This window comes from Staurois parvus, unplaced genomic scaffold (genome assembly GCF_062004578.1).
Source record: "Staurois parvus isolate SC_StPar_1 unplaced genomic scaffold, SC_StPar_1.0 ptg000287l, whole genome shotgun sequence".
Classification (NCBI taxonomy): Eukaryota; Metazoa; Chordata; class Amphibia; order Anura; family Ranidae; genus Staurois; species Staurois parvus.
The window spans coordinates 3,289,036-3,302,241 of record NW_028318083.1 but is presented as its reverse complement, the minus strand read 5'-3'; the positions used below and the strand labels follow the sequence as shown (position 1 = coordinate 3,302,241).

Genomic DNA, 13,206 nt, shown 5'->3' with positions numbered 1-13,206 from the left:
TAAAAACGTAATTGTTTTACTAAGAATGAGACATATTAAACAAGAACATGAAGAGTGAATGGTTTGTCCGATATATATCTTTATATATATTAAAGTGCTTAGGCTGTTTCCATCAAGGATCATGTGGTTTCTGCAACATTTTAAATCCCAGTCTACCCAGCATTAGCAAGCTACAAGAAAGAAAAAAAGAAAAAAAAAAAAAGTGTTAAATATTAAACATATGCAATAAATGAAATCTATACAGTCTTACAGATGTGTTAGAAATATACACATAAATAAATCATATATAGGAATGTTATTGCTTGAAATACAGCATCTCCATGTATAGCTTGATATTTATATATAAGTGGAAGCAGTCATAATTGCTTATATATTTAGACTCTGTTTCCCTTTTAGTAATGCAGCGTTTAAAACAAACCCAAAAAGATAAACATCTGGGAGCTTCCACTGCTTTGATTTTTAACCCTTTCACCACTAGTGACATTTCCTAAAGGGTTAAAACATGGTGTATGGGTTTCTATTTTGTGCAACAGGCTCCTGGCTATTTAGTAAAAGTGATCTGGGAGGTTGTAGAGCTGCCTGATGAGGGGAACATCAAGGAAAATCCATTTCCCGATTTCCACTGCAGAGCGTGAACCAGATAAGTGCACAGTTCTAAACATTTCTGGGTTCAAAATCCCTGCTGCAAAGCCAGGTAAAAAGCAGATGCGGTGCAATCACCTTCAGCAGAGGGCAGGAGAGATATTATGGCTCTAACAAACCAGATCCAACACATGTGATTAACCATTTAAAAAAACATGTTGGGCATCACCACACATGGAAGAATGAGAGGAATAATCTTTGAGTCATCATTCGTGGTAAAGGCATTTAAAGAGTTGGCTATTAATGCATATGGCATACTTACTGTGTGGTCCAAGCTGGACCACTGCAACCATGCAATAAAATTCATACCGAGAGTTCACATTAAGTAAACCCATCCAAGTCCAATGGGTGCATCCTTACTTCTCATTAATGCCCAACTGCATGTTTACTGTGACTTTAAATAGTTAGTTTGGGTCAAGCTTGCCCAAATGAACTATTTCCTGCTAGGCACACTGTATAAACTGTATGTAGCATCAGCAACATACAGTCCACGGCATTCTCTTCTGGCAGCAGGATGGGAGTTTCCCATCCTGCTCCCGGAACAAAATGGGGTTGGGCTGAGCGCTGCTCAGCCAGTCACAGGAAGTTTTGTATCCTACGAATAAATACAAAGCTTCCTCTGATTGGCTAAGGCAGAAAATGTAACCATCTTCGCCTCAACCAATCATAGGAAGCTTCGTATTCATCGATAGAATAAAAAGCTTCCTGTGAACAACTGAGAAGTGATCAGCCCGACTCAATTTTGCTTCAAGATGGGGATGAGAAGTTTAAATCCCACTGCTGCAACATAGTGCTGTGTACTGTATGTAGCTGATGCAATATACAGTTTTTACAGCGCGCCCATCAAGCACATCATGTAGTGCAGGAAATAATTTAAAAAAGTCACAGTAAACATGTAATTAGTCTTTAAGGCACTAATAACCACTTGCCTACCGGGCACTTTTACTCCCTTCCTGCCCAGGCCAATTTTCAGCACTGTCACAGTTTGGACGACAATTGTGCGGTCATGCAACACTGTACCCATATGAAATTTTTATTTTTTTCACATAAATGGAGCTTTCTTTTGGCGGTATTTAATCGCCACTGGGTGTTTAATTTTTTGAGCTATAAACAAAAAAAAAAAAAAAAGAGCAAAGTTTCTCTGTTTCTATTATAAAAATTTTGTAAGAAGATAATTTTTCTCCTTCACTGATGCGCGTTGATGAGGCTGCACTGATAGGCAGCACTGATGGGGTGGCACTGATAGTCAGTCAGTCAGTGTCCTGATGATCGATGCCGATCCCTCCTGACAATTGCCGTGACAGCGTGAGAAAACTGCAGCCGATAACCAGCAATTGCATTTACCGGTGATCAGTGTGTCATTGGACACGGCTGATCACGTGGTAAAAGGCCGCTGTGATTAGCCTTGTACCACATCACGTGATCAGCTGTGTCCATAGGACACAGCGATCACGGAGATCCCCGGGGGAGCGCAGAAGAGCGCGTTCTGGGAGGACTTCATAAGACACCCTCCCAGAACTGGCAGGCTGCAGTGAAGCCGTCATTCGGCTATCTGCGGTCAGCAAGTGGTTAAAGCAAGACGGTGGCACGTGGGCAATTATTTTCTCCTAAAATTAGGGACATCAAGCCCTAAAAAAATATGCAGTTTCAAAAGGACGTACTGATAAGGGGTTTTACAGTAAAAATAAAGTAACAGAATGCATCTTGTTTTGACTTTTTAAGCTGAACTACAGGCAGATAAAAAGAAAAACATCAAGATCACTTTTAGTGAATTTGCACCGTATGTAATTTGCCACCTCCTTAGTACAGTCTGTTGTATTAAAACGGAACTTCACTGCATCCGAGAACCACAAATCAAAAATGCCATTTAATTATTAAAATTCAACGCAAACTCACCCATCCATGTCTCCATGATTTATTTTGCTAAGCAATCACTTTGAAAAACACCCCCTAGCAATTCTAACCATGGCCATCTTGAGTAAGAGCAGATGATTAATGTAGTGATTAATTTACTTCCTGGAATCCATCTGCCCCTAGCTCAGGCTTGCAGGCAGAAGGGCGTGCTTAGCTAGGAAACCCCTTTTTCTTCCTTCCTGAAGATTTCTGGGATGTATGATGCCATTAGCCAAGGTATGAAAACCAGGAAGTAACCGAGGAAATGTAAAAAAAAAAAAAAGTTTAAAACTAGTAAATATAATATAATTTCCTATCCATTTTCTAATTCTAGTAGCATAAGGATTAAAAACAGCCAATGCTTACAGAGAGTGCTCCCTGATCTAGTGATCTTCACTGTATGGCCCTGCTCGTACAGCCTGTCTAGTGAAAGCTTGTCTTCATAGTGCACTCGCACGTAGAGGTCCCATGTATTTCCATGGGTGAACCATATGCAACTAGATGTCTTGAAAACAGCTCATCCATCCATAGGAATAAATAGGACTGTTGTGGGAAAGACTGGGCAGGGCTGCACGGTGAAGATCGCCAAAATAATTTCTTCGTTCCCCAAGAGTTAAAGCAAGCTTCTCATTCCCAGCAGTTTCTCCTCCAGTGTACAACCAAATGAAAAAATTTAAATGCCAGTTTCACTTCTCGACACCAAGCTACCTGAGAAGTATAAAGAGTCAAATTACATGTACCTACCTGGCACCAGCAATAATTCCAGCTGGCATGAGTTTTCCAGAGTTGTAAAACCTGTAACCCATAACGCCAGCTAATGTTCCTGATGCAACTGGAATACAGAGAATGTGCTGTATGTTACAAGTCTGCAATTTGTACTCATGAAATAGTAAACAATACTCTTTTCTTCTATTTGGGCTGCTCCACACAATACATATTTTTCATCTTCGATTGTAAGCTCCAAGGAGCAGGGCCCTGCTAACCCTCTTGTATTGAACTGTATTGTTGCTGTATTGTCTCCCGTTATATTGTAAAGCACTGAGCAAACTGTTGGCACTATATAAATCCTGTATAATAATAATTAAAAAAAATAAATATAATTTAGGTCTAGAATACACATCCTTTTTGTTATGATGTGGCCAGGCAAGCTTAGAATACATGCCCTATCACGCCTTATGCTTTTCCTAGCTGTGATGTATTAGTTGGTCCCTCTGGGAGCAACCATCAATGAATGCAGCTGGGAGCAGTACAGAGGAAGTACGAGTCTCTAGGTGGCATGCCTCACAGTGCACTGCCAAGCTGTATGTGCAGGTGCCCTGTGTGTTGACATGTGAACATCCACAGGAAGAGGAAGATTTATCATTCTAGGGCAGATCTTGGAGGTTTACTGAAAGAATTGCTGGCATGAAACTTTTAAAAGGGCAGGCTTTGTTCTTTATTTTTTTTTTGGGGGGGGGGGGGGGGGGGGAATATATCCCTAATGTGGTGAATAGAAGCCTCAATATACTGAAGCAACAGGTCTTTGTAAAAAGCACTCATGTTCAACTAAAAATCTGACAGATGTACTAAGCCCACTCCATGCAAAAGTAAAACGAAAGTAACTTACTCAATGAAAGTAAAATATTTTTGGAATCTTGAGACATCTGATAGGCCCCTACACCAGCCAGACTTCCAAAGAGCAGACCAGCAGCGAGAGATGGAACACTACCTAGAAAAAATGTGACATAGAACAAAAGTCGTATCTTTACACAACCATCTAAATTGCAGTCATTGACAGATTTAAGTAGGAAAATGTTACCATTCCCATAGCTTGTGCAAAACACAACAGAATTTAAATATTACGCATTTGAAATAAATTTTTGAACACAAGACACATTATAGTCCCAAAATGCAACAGAGCATGAGAACAATCATTTTCCAACTGTACAATATCAAAACTAAGCAGCCAAGGAGACCACAGAGTTCTTATTGAATCTGACCAAGTATGCATGAAGACAAGATGTTTATCAAATATGGATCAATCTACACCAGGGGAGATGTTTTAAGCCTTTAAAATTACCATGATATGTAGAATACTTCTTTCATAGACAAACAGTTGGTGCTGGACAGGTTAGCATTGAAGTGTAGACAGTTTGGGTTAAAAATCCGTGACATGTCTGTTCACATACAATATATATAGTTTTTGACACCGAGTTATTGGCATTGTAAGTTACCATACCAGACTTACTTTGGGTTTCCAAATTTAGTAATATCAGGTTACTAATATAGAGAACAGTATCTGTCATTGCTCTTTATGCACAGAAAGAAAACTGTGCTCAATCACCCCACCCACTTCCATTCATCGGGGAACCCCAGTGCTTAGACTATGTAAGCCACTCCAGTAACAGTTACTATAAAACACAAGCTGGCACTCCAGTAAAGATTTTTGGCATGCTTAATTACATCAAATGGCTAAAGAAAAAAAAAAAAAAGTGATCAATAGGTACTTGCTCGTTATATAGCTATAAGGCCTGGCGAGGCTAAAACGTGCCACTGTACAGGTTTGGAAGACATTTGATGCAATGAAGAATACAAGGATCCTTACTGGACTGCCGGCTTGAGTTTATAATCATTGCTCTTACATTTCTACTACCTGAGCAAAATGGAAAATACAAAGCATCACATACAGCTCAAAGCCAAAAATGACAGTAACAGTGAGGGAGTTTAATGAATGTCCATATACAGTACTCATACTATTACCAAAGCTCTAGGTTTTAGAAACATACCTGCTTTTACATAGCCCATAACTCCTCCAGTGGCGACTAGAGCCGCATATCCGAAACCAAACCATTCCACACCCATACTAAAAAGAAAAAGCATCATTGCAGTAAATATGCAACTAAATGAGCCATGGCCCAACCATTTCTGACATCGGTAAGAATCGAAGGTTCATGAAAAACAATACAACCCATGTGATAAAATGGCACACTAGCTACTGTACTAGATGAACAGATTCATATTACACTGGTATCAGTAATTCATAAAGTCCTCATTAAAGCAGATTTCTTATCCCAGCTGAAGGAAACAAAGTGGAAACAGCTGGACAAGGTAGTCATGCACTTTCCTACAAGTTATCAAAGCAGGCAAAGAGGAACCATTAGGAGTGTGTTACTACTAAAGATGACTTGTTACGCCGTGCCAATGGACTCTTGTGCTTTGATATTTTAGAATGTGCTCCTCTGGTTTCCTATGAACTGCAAGGCTGAATCATCTGGCATCTTCTTTTGCATGAACTATATGATTTATGCTTTACAGCATGGTAAAATATTACTTAATGTGATAAAGGTTTGTTTGTTTTTTTAATTAAAATAACAAACAGGTTATACTTCCCTGGTCTGTGTAATGGTTTTTCACAGAGCACCCCCGATCCTCCTCTTCTCGGGCCCCCCATTGGCTTTCCTGTCCCCTCCCACCTGCACAGTGCCCCCATAGAAAGCTGCTATGGGGCACTCATGCAGGCTCGCTCCCGAGCCTGTCTGCGTCTATTGACACAGATAACAGGTGTCAGCCCTGCCCCCAGTACCTGAACATAGGAGTTGATTGGCAGCAGAGGGAAACAATAGCTCCTGCTGCTAAAAATCTCCCCAGTGAGGAGGGACAGAGCCAGGAGAGCCTCAGCTCTCATGTGCATGAGAGCTGCGGCTCCCCCAGCTTTGTCCCTCCTCACTGGGGAGATTTTTTAGCAGGGTGCGGGATCAAGATCAAGCTCAGGTGAGTGCATGAGAGCTGCGGCTCTCCCGGCTCTGTCCCTCCTCACTGGGGAGATTTTAGCAGGGTGCTGAATCAAGATCAGGCTCAGGTGAGTAAAAAAAGGGGTGAGGGGGAATCCTCTATAACAGCAGTGGTCTTCAAACTGCAGCCCCTCACTTGCCTCGATCCGGCCCTTGGGACACTATTTCTCCTACTGATACAAAGCAATATTCTTCTCTAGGACACCAATAATGGGGTATTATTCCTCCCGCTGACACCAATAATGAAGCATAAATTCTTCTTCTGACACCCATTGATAGGGCACTATCCTCCCCATTGACACTAATGCAATGGGGAAACTATTCCTCCCACTAATACCAATGATAAGACACTATTCCTCCTAACCACAGGGGTGCTATGTAACTTTGTTACTCCCGCTCACCATCAAGTCTGAGGCATTATCTACTCCCACTGGCCCCACTAAGGTCTGGGGGACAGTAACCTGGCCCTTTGTTTAGAAAGTTTGGAGACCCCTGCCTTAATGCATAGAATGCATTAAAATATAAAAAAAAAACAAACAAACAAAAAAATAATGCTTTAGAACCACTTTAAATACAGTAGTGTTAGCATTAACAGTGTTCATACATTCATATGACTGTATACTTTTTCTCTCTCATGCACATATCAGTTGAATTACTTTGTTTTAACTCTCCAAAAAAGTACAAATTTTTAAGGAATTAAGTCTATACTAGTGCAGGCACCTTACAAAAAGCTGAGTTAGATCGACCTAATAAGGCAAACAATAGTAACAAAAACAACTATGTAAATATAACTTAATAATAAAACAAAATCCCTCTTTAGCTGCTAGATCATCACACACACTAAAAGATTTTTTTTTTTTTTTTAAATCATTCTTACCTAGGTGGATGCAGCATCTGTCCCCAGATCACTCAGTTCTCACTGGAGTGCTGGCCTGTGAAGGGTGCGGGAGAGACTGACTCAGGCTCCTCAGTGGCTCACTAACAGGCTAAACCAGTTGCTGGTCATGGCTCCTGGGTGGATCCCGACCATATGGTCGTGATCGTTCCCAGCCTGGACCAGCTGAGTGACGTCAGCCAACAGCAGACTAAAAAACGAAGTCCCATTCACAGAAGATGGTGAATGAGTGACATGGTCATGTGGGGTGAGTCCTGCACGGCCATGTTTTTTTTTTTAAACTTGACAGCTAGCGAGGGAGAAGAAGATCCTCTGCTGGCTGTCAAAGAGAGGATTGGGGGCCAGTCTAAAAGGTGAACTTATCCTTTAAGAACCCACACTTCTCTATTAAAAACTTTACAATTTCTAAAGCCCCTATCACATGGCCGTTCTTATCAGGTATACCTGTCAGTTTGTCAGGAGGACCTGATCAGAAGGGAGGAGGGAGGGGGGAGGAGGGAGGAGGGAGGAGGAGGAGGAGGAAGAAGAAGAAGAAGTCCTAAATGGACAGCGAAGCTGTGACATTCGTCCAGCTCTGCCCTGATCAGCAGGGGATCTGCTCCACCTCAGCTGTTCTGCCATTAAATTTGGAGAGCTCTGACTTGCCCTTTTAACAGCTGGGTCCCGTTCATATAGTCTGCAAACAGTGTCTGCAGGTGTCATTGATATATTCAATGTAACAGTATTTTTGTTACAATACATTTACAGTTTGATAGTTTGTGATTATTTAATGTGTAGATCAGGGCTAAATGTATGAAGTAATGAATCTGTCATTCACCAAGCAAACTGCTTTATTTATATACCCTAGAATCCATTGATCTGCAAACTGTCAGTTAAATCAATCTCACAAGTAAAAGCAAAATGCTTATTTTTTAAATACAATTAAGAAATTACTTAACCCCATAGTTAACCCTAATTCATTTGTTCCTCCTCTTCTCCTCAAAAGTATTTTTTTTTTTTTAAATGTATAGTATAGTAAAACTAATGCAGTAGTTTTAAAAATAGCACTGACCAAACTAGTACACATAGAAATGTTTTGTTACCTTTTCGGTCTGTTGATTGCAAGTCAAGTGTGCCAATGGAAAAGAATAACCTTGTTTGTTCTGCAAAATAAAACAAAAAAAAAAATAAAATGTGTATTACTTTTCCTATATAATAACAAAATTATAGTAATAGGTACATGGCTGAAATGAAAAAAGTGATCTAGAGTCTGGCGGTACTCAACCTTTGTGAGATCAGGGCCTTGTCATTTTCTTCCAAAACCTTCCGTGCCCCAACAGTAAGGTCTCGTTCACATGACTGATTACTTGTGTACGGCATGCAGGACTGTGTTTTTCCAGTACAAGGGTGCACATGTGTTGTGTGCATCCCAGGGTGGATTTGATTTAAATCAAACTGATTTAAATCACAATTTAAATCACTAGTCAGTAAGGCTTGATTTAAATCCTAGTTTTCTACATAAAGACTAATTCTTGCTGGTATAACTTTAATATGCAAGTAGATGAAGATTTTTAGAATAACAACTTTTCATATTCGTTTTTTTATCCCCAGTTTAATAGGTTAATCATTCATATTTGGACAACTTTTCTGTTGTACTTAGGAAGGAGAAAAATAATCATTACCTTAATAATAACAATTTAAATAGATTTATTCAACTGAAACAATAACATTCCAGCATATGTTATTTGCTTAAACAAACATCCATGTTTGGTAACTAATTTGCCTAAACAAAATATATATATTTTAAGAAACTTAGACTGTCAGCCCCTTCCTCCTCACACTTAGTTTCACTTTCTTCTTGTGCAGATCTATTCCACTCCAAACAATCAGAAAAATATTGTTTCTATTCTATTCACTGAACTTCTTGAAATTTAGCACTGAAGGGGTTGATTCCGTATTCATAGGTTTGTAGAAGTTAGGATTAAGGTCTTTTTCTTAACTCTGTTCATCTTATAACATTTTTGCTGTGAAGAAGAGGCATGTGATCTCCGCTGAGTCAAATTCAGTTTTGAGAACTGCAAAAGTAAACCAAACATCTGTGATAATATCTTGTAGGCAAAGAAACTGCCCAATAATCTTACAAAACCTCTGGAAGAGCATGACATTGTGAATGGATTCATGGAATTTATTTCCCAAAAAAATTAAACATATACAGCCTTATTCTACATAATTAAAAAACGAATCTTTATTTTATGATGGAATTACCTTTGGATTATATATTTTCCTCAAAAAGCATTTTATTTACAAAAATCCGATTTAAATAAAAAAAAAAAATCGGATTTAAATCAAAAAAATCTGATTTCTTAAAAAAAATCATTGATTTTTATCCACCCTGGTGCATCCCCATGCCAGCAGTCCCATAGATATCTATTGGGACAACCGGCTCCATGCACACAGCCTCTGTGTCCCACTGTGATCTCCATGCGGGTGCGAGTGTACAGCCCAGCACACACCCAGGGTGAGTTCAAAGATACGCACCAGCACTGATGTCATATCTGCTCAGGGACGCATATGTACATTGCATGAGCATTAAAGCGGTAGTAAATCCTAAAGAAAGTAAAAAACCTTCCAGCCCCGCTGCAATGGACTATCCTATAGTGCCAGTATGCATCGTATACTAAAATGAAGTCCTCCAGAGGAGTGATGTCACTGCTAACAGGGCTTCCATCTCCACCTTCCTTCCAGGTTTGTGGGCTCTGGCCGTTTGAATGGCTGAGCTGCGATGACATCACTCCCACACATGCACTACAGTCATGGCACAGCACTCTCAGTGGACGGCATGCTTGAGTATGCCATCCATTGAGAGCGCAGTGCACTGATGAGGTCACCAGCTGCTACTTAGTAGAATATCTCCAGAACACAATGCACGTTTGGAAGATCTTCATTTTACCTACAGGTAAGCCTTATTTTAGAATGTAAGCTCTAACGAGCAAGGCCCTCGGATTCCTCAATTGTATTGTAACTGTACTGTTTGTCCTCACATTGTAAAGCGATGCGCAAACTGTTGGCGCTATATAAATCCTGTATAATAATAAAAAGCTTACCTGTAGTTAAAAGCAGCCAGTCGGACTTTACTGCCACTTTAAAGCCTACCCTTTTGTCACTGCACATGTGTTATGCAACGGTGACAGGTTAAAAGAAATACGTGAGCAAAATTCTAATTGCATGGTTGTCATATTATTCACTGGAATTATTCATTTCTGACCTGAAACAAGCAAGCAGACCAGAAAACTTCCAGTTTGTGATTCTGGCCCTGTGCTGATAGTCACTTTAACCCTTTCACTGCCACCAACATACGTCGTACAGGGGGGTTTACACACAATCGGGTGGCTTCCACACCCCTGTTTCTCTCCCCCCCCCCCCCATCCATGTATTCCAGGCTCAGCACACCCAGCACCAGTATGGCATGTGCCGCCAGGTAGAGTAGAGGGAGCCTAGTGAATAGAATGGCACTTCCAGGTCCTTGTGTCACTTTTCCCAACCAGTACGGCCAGAGAAGAAGCTGATGGGAGTGCAATCTGCATTCCATCAGCCTCACTACATAACAGGTGAGACATCGGGGGTCCTTTTGACCCCAGAAGTCTCATTAAAGAGAGCCTGTCACCAACAATAATCACAAAGGGCAGGGGTATTGAATTACAATTCACTGAGGTCTGGGCAGTAAAATTTCCATGCATCAGAGGTCCAAATCTCATGTAGGCACTTGCGGTGCATATTCGTGTGTGCTGCGGTGCGATTGTGAAAAAAAAAAAGGGTCAGGGACTTCATGTTTCTTGTGGGTAGAGCAGCCCATTAAAATGAATGGGCTGACCTACCCACAATGTGTGCGCAAAATACACATGTACAGATCACAGCCTATTCTTACATCAGTGTCCTCAATCCCCACTGCACATCACAGACCCCTCCTCACTCACAGCAAGGTCCCCTTTTGATGAGGGTCCTCAGCTCCACCTCAATCAATTGACATCAACCCCCCCCAACAGTACTCTCCCCTACACTGCAAAGTACTCTTCCACTTCTTACATCATCTCCCCACAATACTGTCCTCAGCCTCCACCACATTACTGTCCTCAGCCCTCACATTACTGTCCACAGCCCCCCCATTACTGTCTTCAGTCCCCCAACGTTGCTGTTCTCAGCCCCCCACATTACAGTTCTCAGCCCCCCACACCACATTCCTTAGGCCCCCACATGACTGTCCTCAGCACCCCCCCACTTTAATGCTCTCAGCCCCCACATCACAGCCTCTACACCCTCACATTTCAGGCCTCAAATCCTCCACTTTAACTTTAATGTCCTCAAACCCCCCCCCCCCACCACTACTGTCCTCACGTCCCCCCCCCCCCCAAATTCAGTCTTCATCTCCTTTTCAAATCAGCCCCCCTTCACACTAATGTCCTTAGCCCCTTTAACTCCCCCCCTCCCTCCTACTTTACACAGACAGCGATTGATGGCTAGGACCGGCCTTCATCCTAGCAACCAATCCCCTGCTTGTTAACCTGGTGCAGCTCCCACCCTCCATCCAGAACTGTCCTGCCTCCCACTGTCAGCTCTGTGAAGATGACTGGGAGACAGCTGGGGAAAGAACAGGCTCCAAAATGGTGGCACCGCATGGGTCAGGATGGGACAGTGACTTGGTCTGCATCCGGACAACCATTTACTGATGCCTGACATAGGGGATTTGTTTCCCTTGTACGATAGCTAAAAAAAGAAAATTGAAGTTGCACTCAAGCACTTAAAACTTCCGCCCCCCCCCCCCAAAAAAAAAAATAAAAAAAAATTGAGACCCCCCCACATACAAACCTAATGCATGCATTGTGGGCACCTACACATCACCGCACACACCAGAGTGAGGCCTATATTCATGGGGACCTTTAGCCTGATGACCTGTAGCAGTGTCACCGATGGAGCAGAGTCCTGGCAGAGTCCTGGTGTTGGTCGCCCTTTCACAGGCACAAGCAATGTGAAGATTTGACATGTTGGCCGTTTACTCGGCTCAGCCCAATCTATTATATTTTACCAGCAATCGGGGAATGTGTTGCTTTTTGTGCCCTAAAACCCATTTAGTTTTTACAGAACTTTGGCATTTCCCTGTCACATGAAAAACACCAACAAAAACGTGTCAGCAGAAGGTTCCATCCCTGCCGGTGGGTTCCATGCCGACCCTCCCATGTCTTATCCTCCACACAGCAGGCCTGGTCCTCAGGAGATAAGCCGCAGGGCTGCTAGTGCTGACTCCGCCGTGCTCTTCCCTCTCACTGACCGGGAACCTCCATAGAGCAGAGCGAGTGCAGGCACCTCACGGCTCATGTGTGACACCAGACACAGCAAGTTACCCGGACCTCCCTGCCAGCCGGGTCATGTGCTGACCACGTGACTCGGAGCACACCACAGGTGTACAGATACACTGCATGGAGGGAGCTCACCTCAGGAGACGGTCAGAAACGCGCTACACCACAGCGACTGCGAGGGGTCACAGCGTCCGCTATACTCACTACAGACTACAATGGGGCGGAGTGTCAGGAGTCATGTGACCGGTCACATGGCAAGGTGGAGCCACTACGGATTAAGAAATGCAGGCTGTACCATGGTGTCCTGTGAGATGTATGAACGTGAGGAAGACAGACGGCGGACTGTGCGCTGGGAAAGAGTACATGGGGTGTAGCATGAGGGATATGAGGAGAGTGCACGGGGAACACAGGAGGTACACTGGGCATTACAGGTGTGTGTATGGGGGGGGGGGGGAAGAGCTTGGGGGAGTATAAGGCGCAGTGTACATTTGGGGATGGGCAATTCAGAGAGGAGGGCAGGACAGCATAAGGGGTTTACATTGGGGGCAGGTGAGGTCACAGGGAACACACGAAGATTTATTGTGCACATTTAGGTAGCAGGTGAACTGTTGCAATGTTTTTTATGGGGGAAAGAACAGCACAGAGTACACAGTGAGGAACAGAAGTATTTGAACAC

The 13,206-nt window shown here is 42.5% G+C and overlaps 1 protein-coding gene across 1 annotated transcript; it reads right to left on the bottom strand.

Annotated features, from left to right (window-relative positions):
- TMEM14C (transmembrane protein 14C) lies at positions 1-12,801 on the bottom strand. The gene is made up of 6 exons (XM_089682183.1): positions 12,666-12,801; positions 8,283-8,342; positions 5,301-5,377; positions 4,142-4,243; positions 3,280-3,367; positions 1-170 (listed from the first exon to the last, which is right to left on the bottom strand). Exons 3-6 carry the CDS (start codon positions 5,374-5,376, stop codon positions 113-115), a joined length of 324 nt encoding a protein of 107 aa, XP_089538309.1. The 5' UTR covers position 5,377; positions 8,283-8,342; positions 12,666-12,801; the 3' UTR covers positions 1-112.
- Between the last annotated feature and the right edge of the window lie 405 nt (positions 12,802-13,206).

What these genes read in the sequence shown, in the direction of transcription:
- TMEM14C (XM_089682183.1), bottom strand. Translation starts at nt 5,376, where the DNA reads ATGGGTGTGGAATGGTTTGGTTTCGGATATGCGGCTCTAGTCGCCACT. An exon ending in TATGGGCTATGTAAAAGCAG is followed by an intron (nt 4,244 to 5,300) that starts GTATGTTTCTAA and finishes CATTTTTTCTAG; the next exon opens with GTAGTGTTCCATCTCTCGCT. An exon ending in GGAATTATTGCTGGTGCCAG is followed by an intron (nt 171 to 3,279) that starts GTAGGTACATGT and finishes TCTTTCTTGTAG; the next exon opens with CTTGCTAATGCTGGGTAGAC.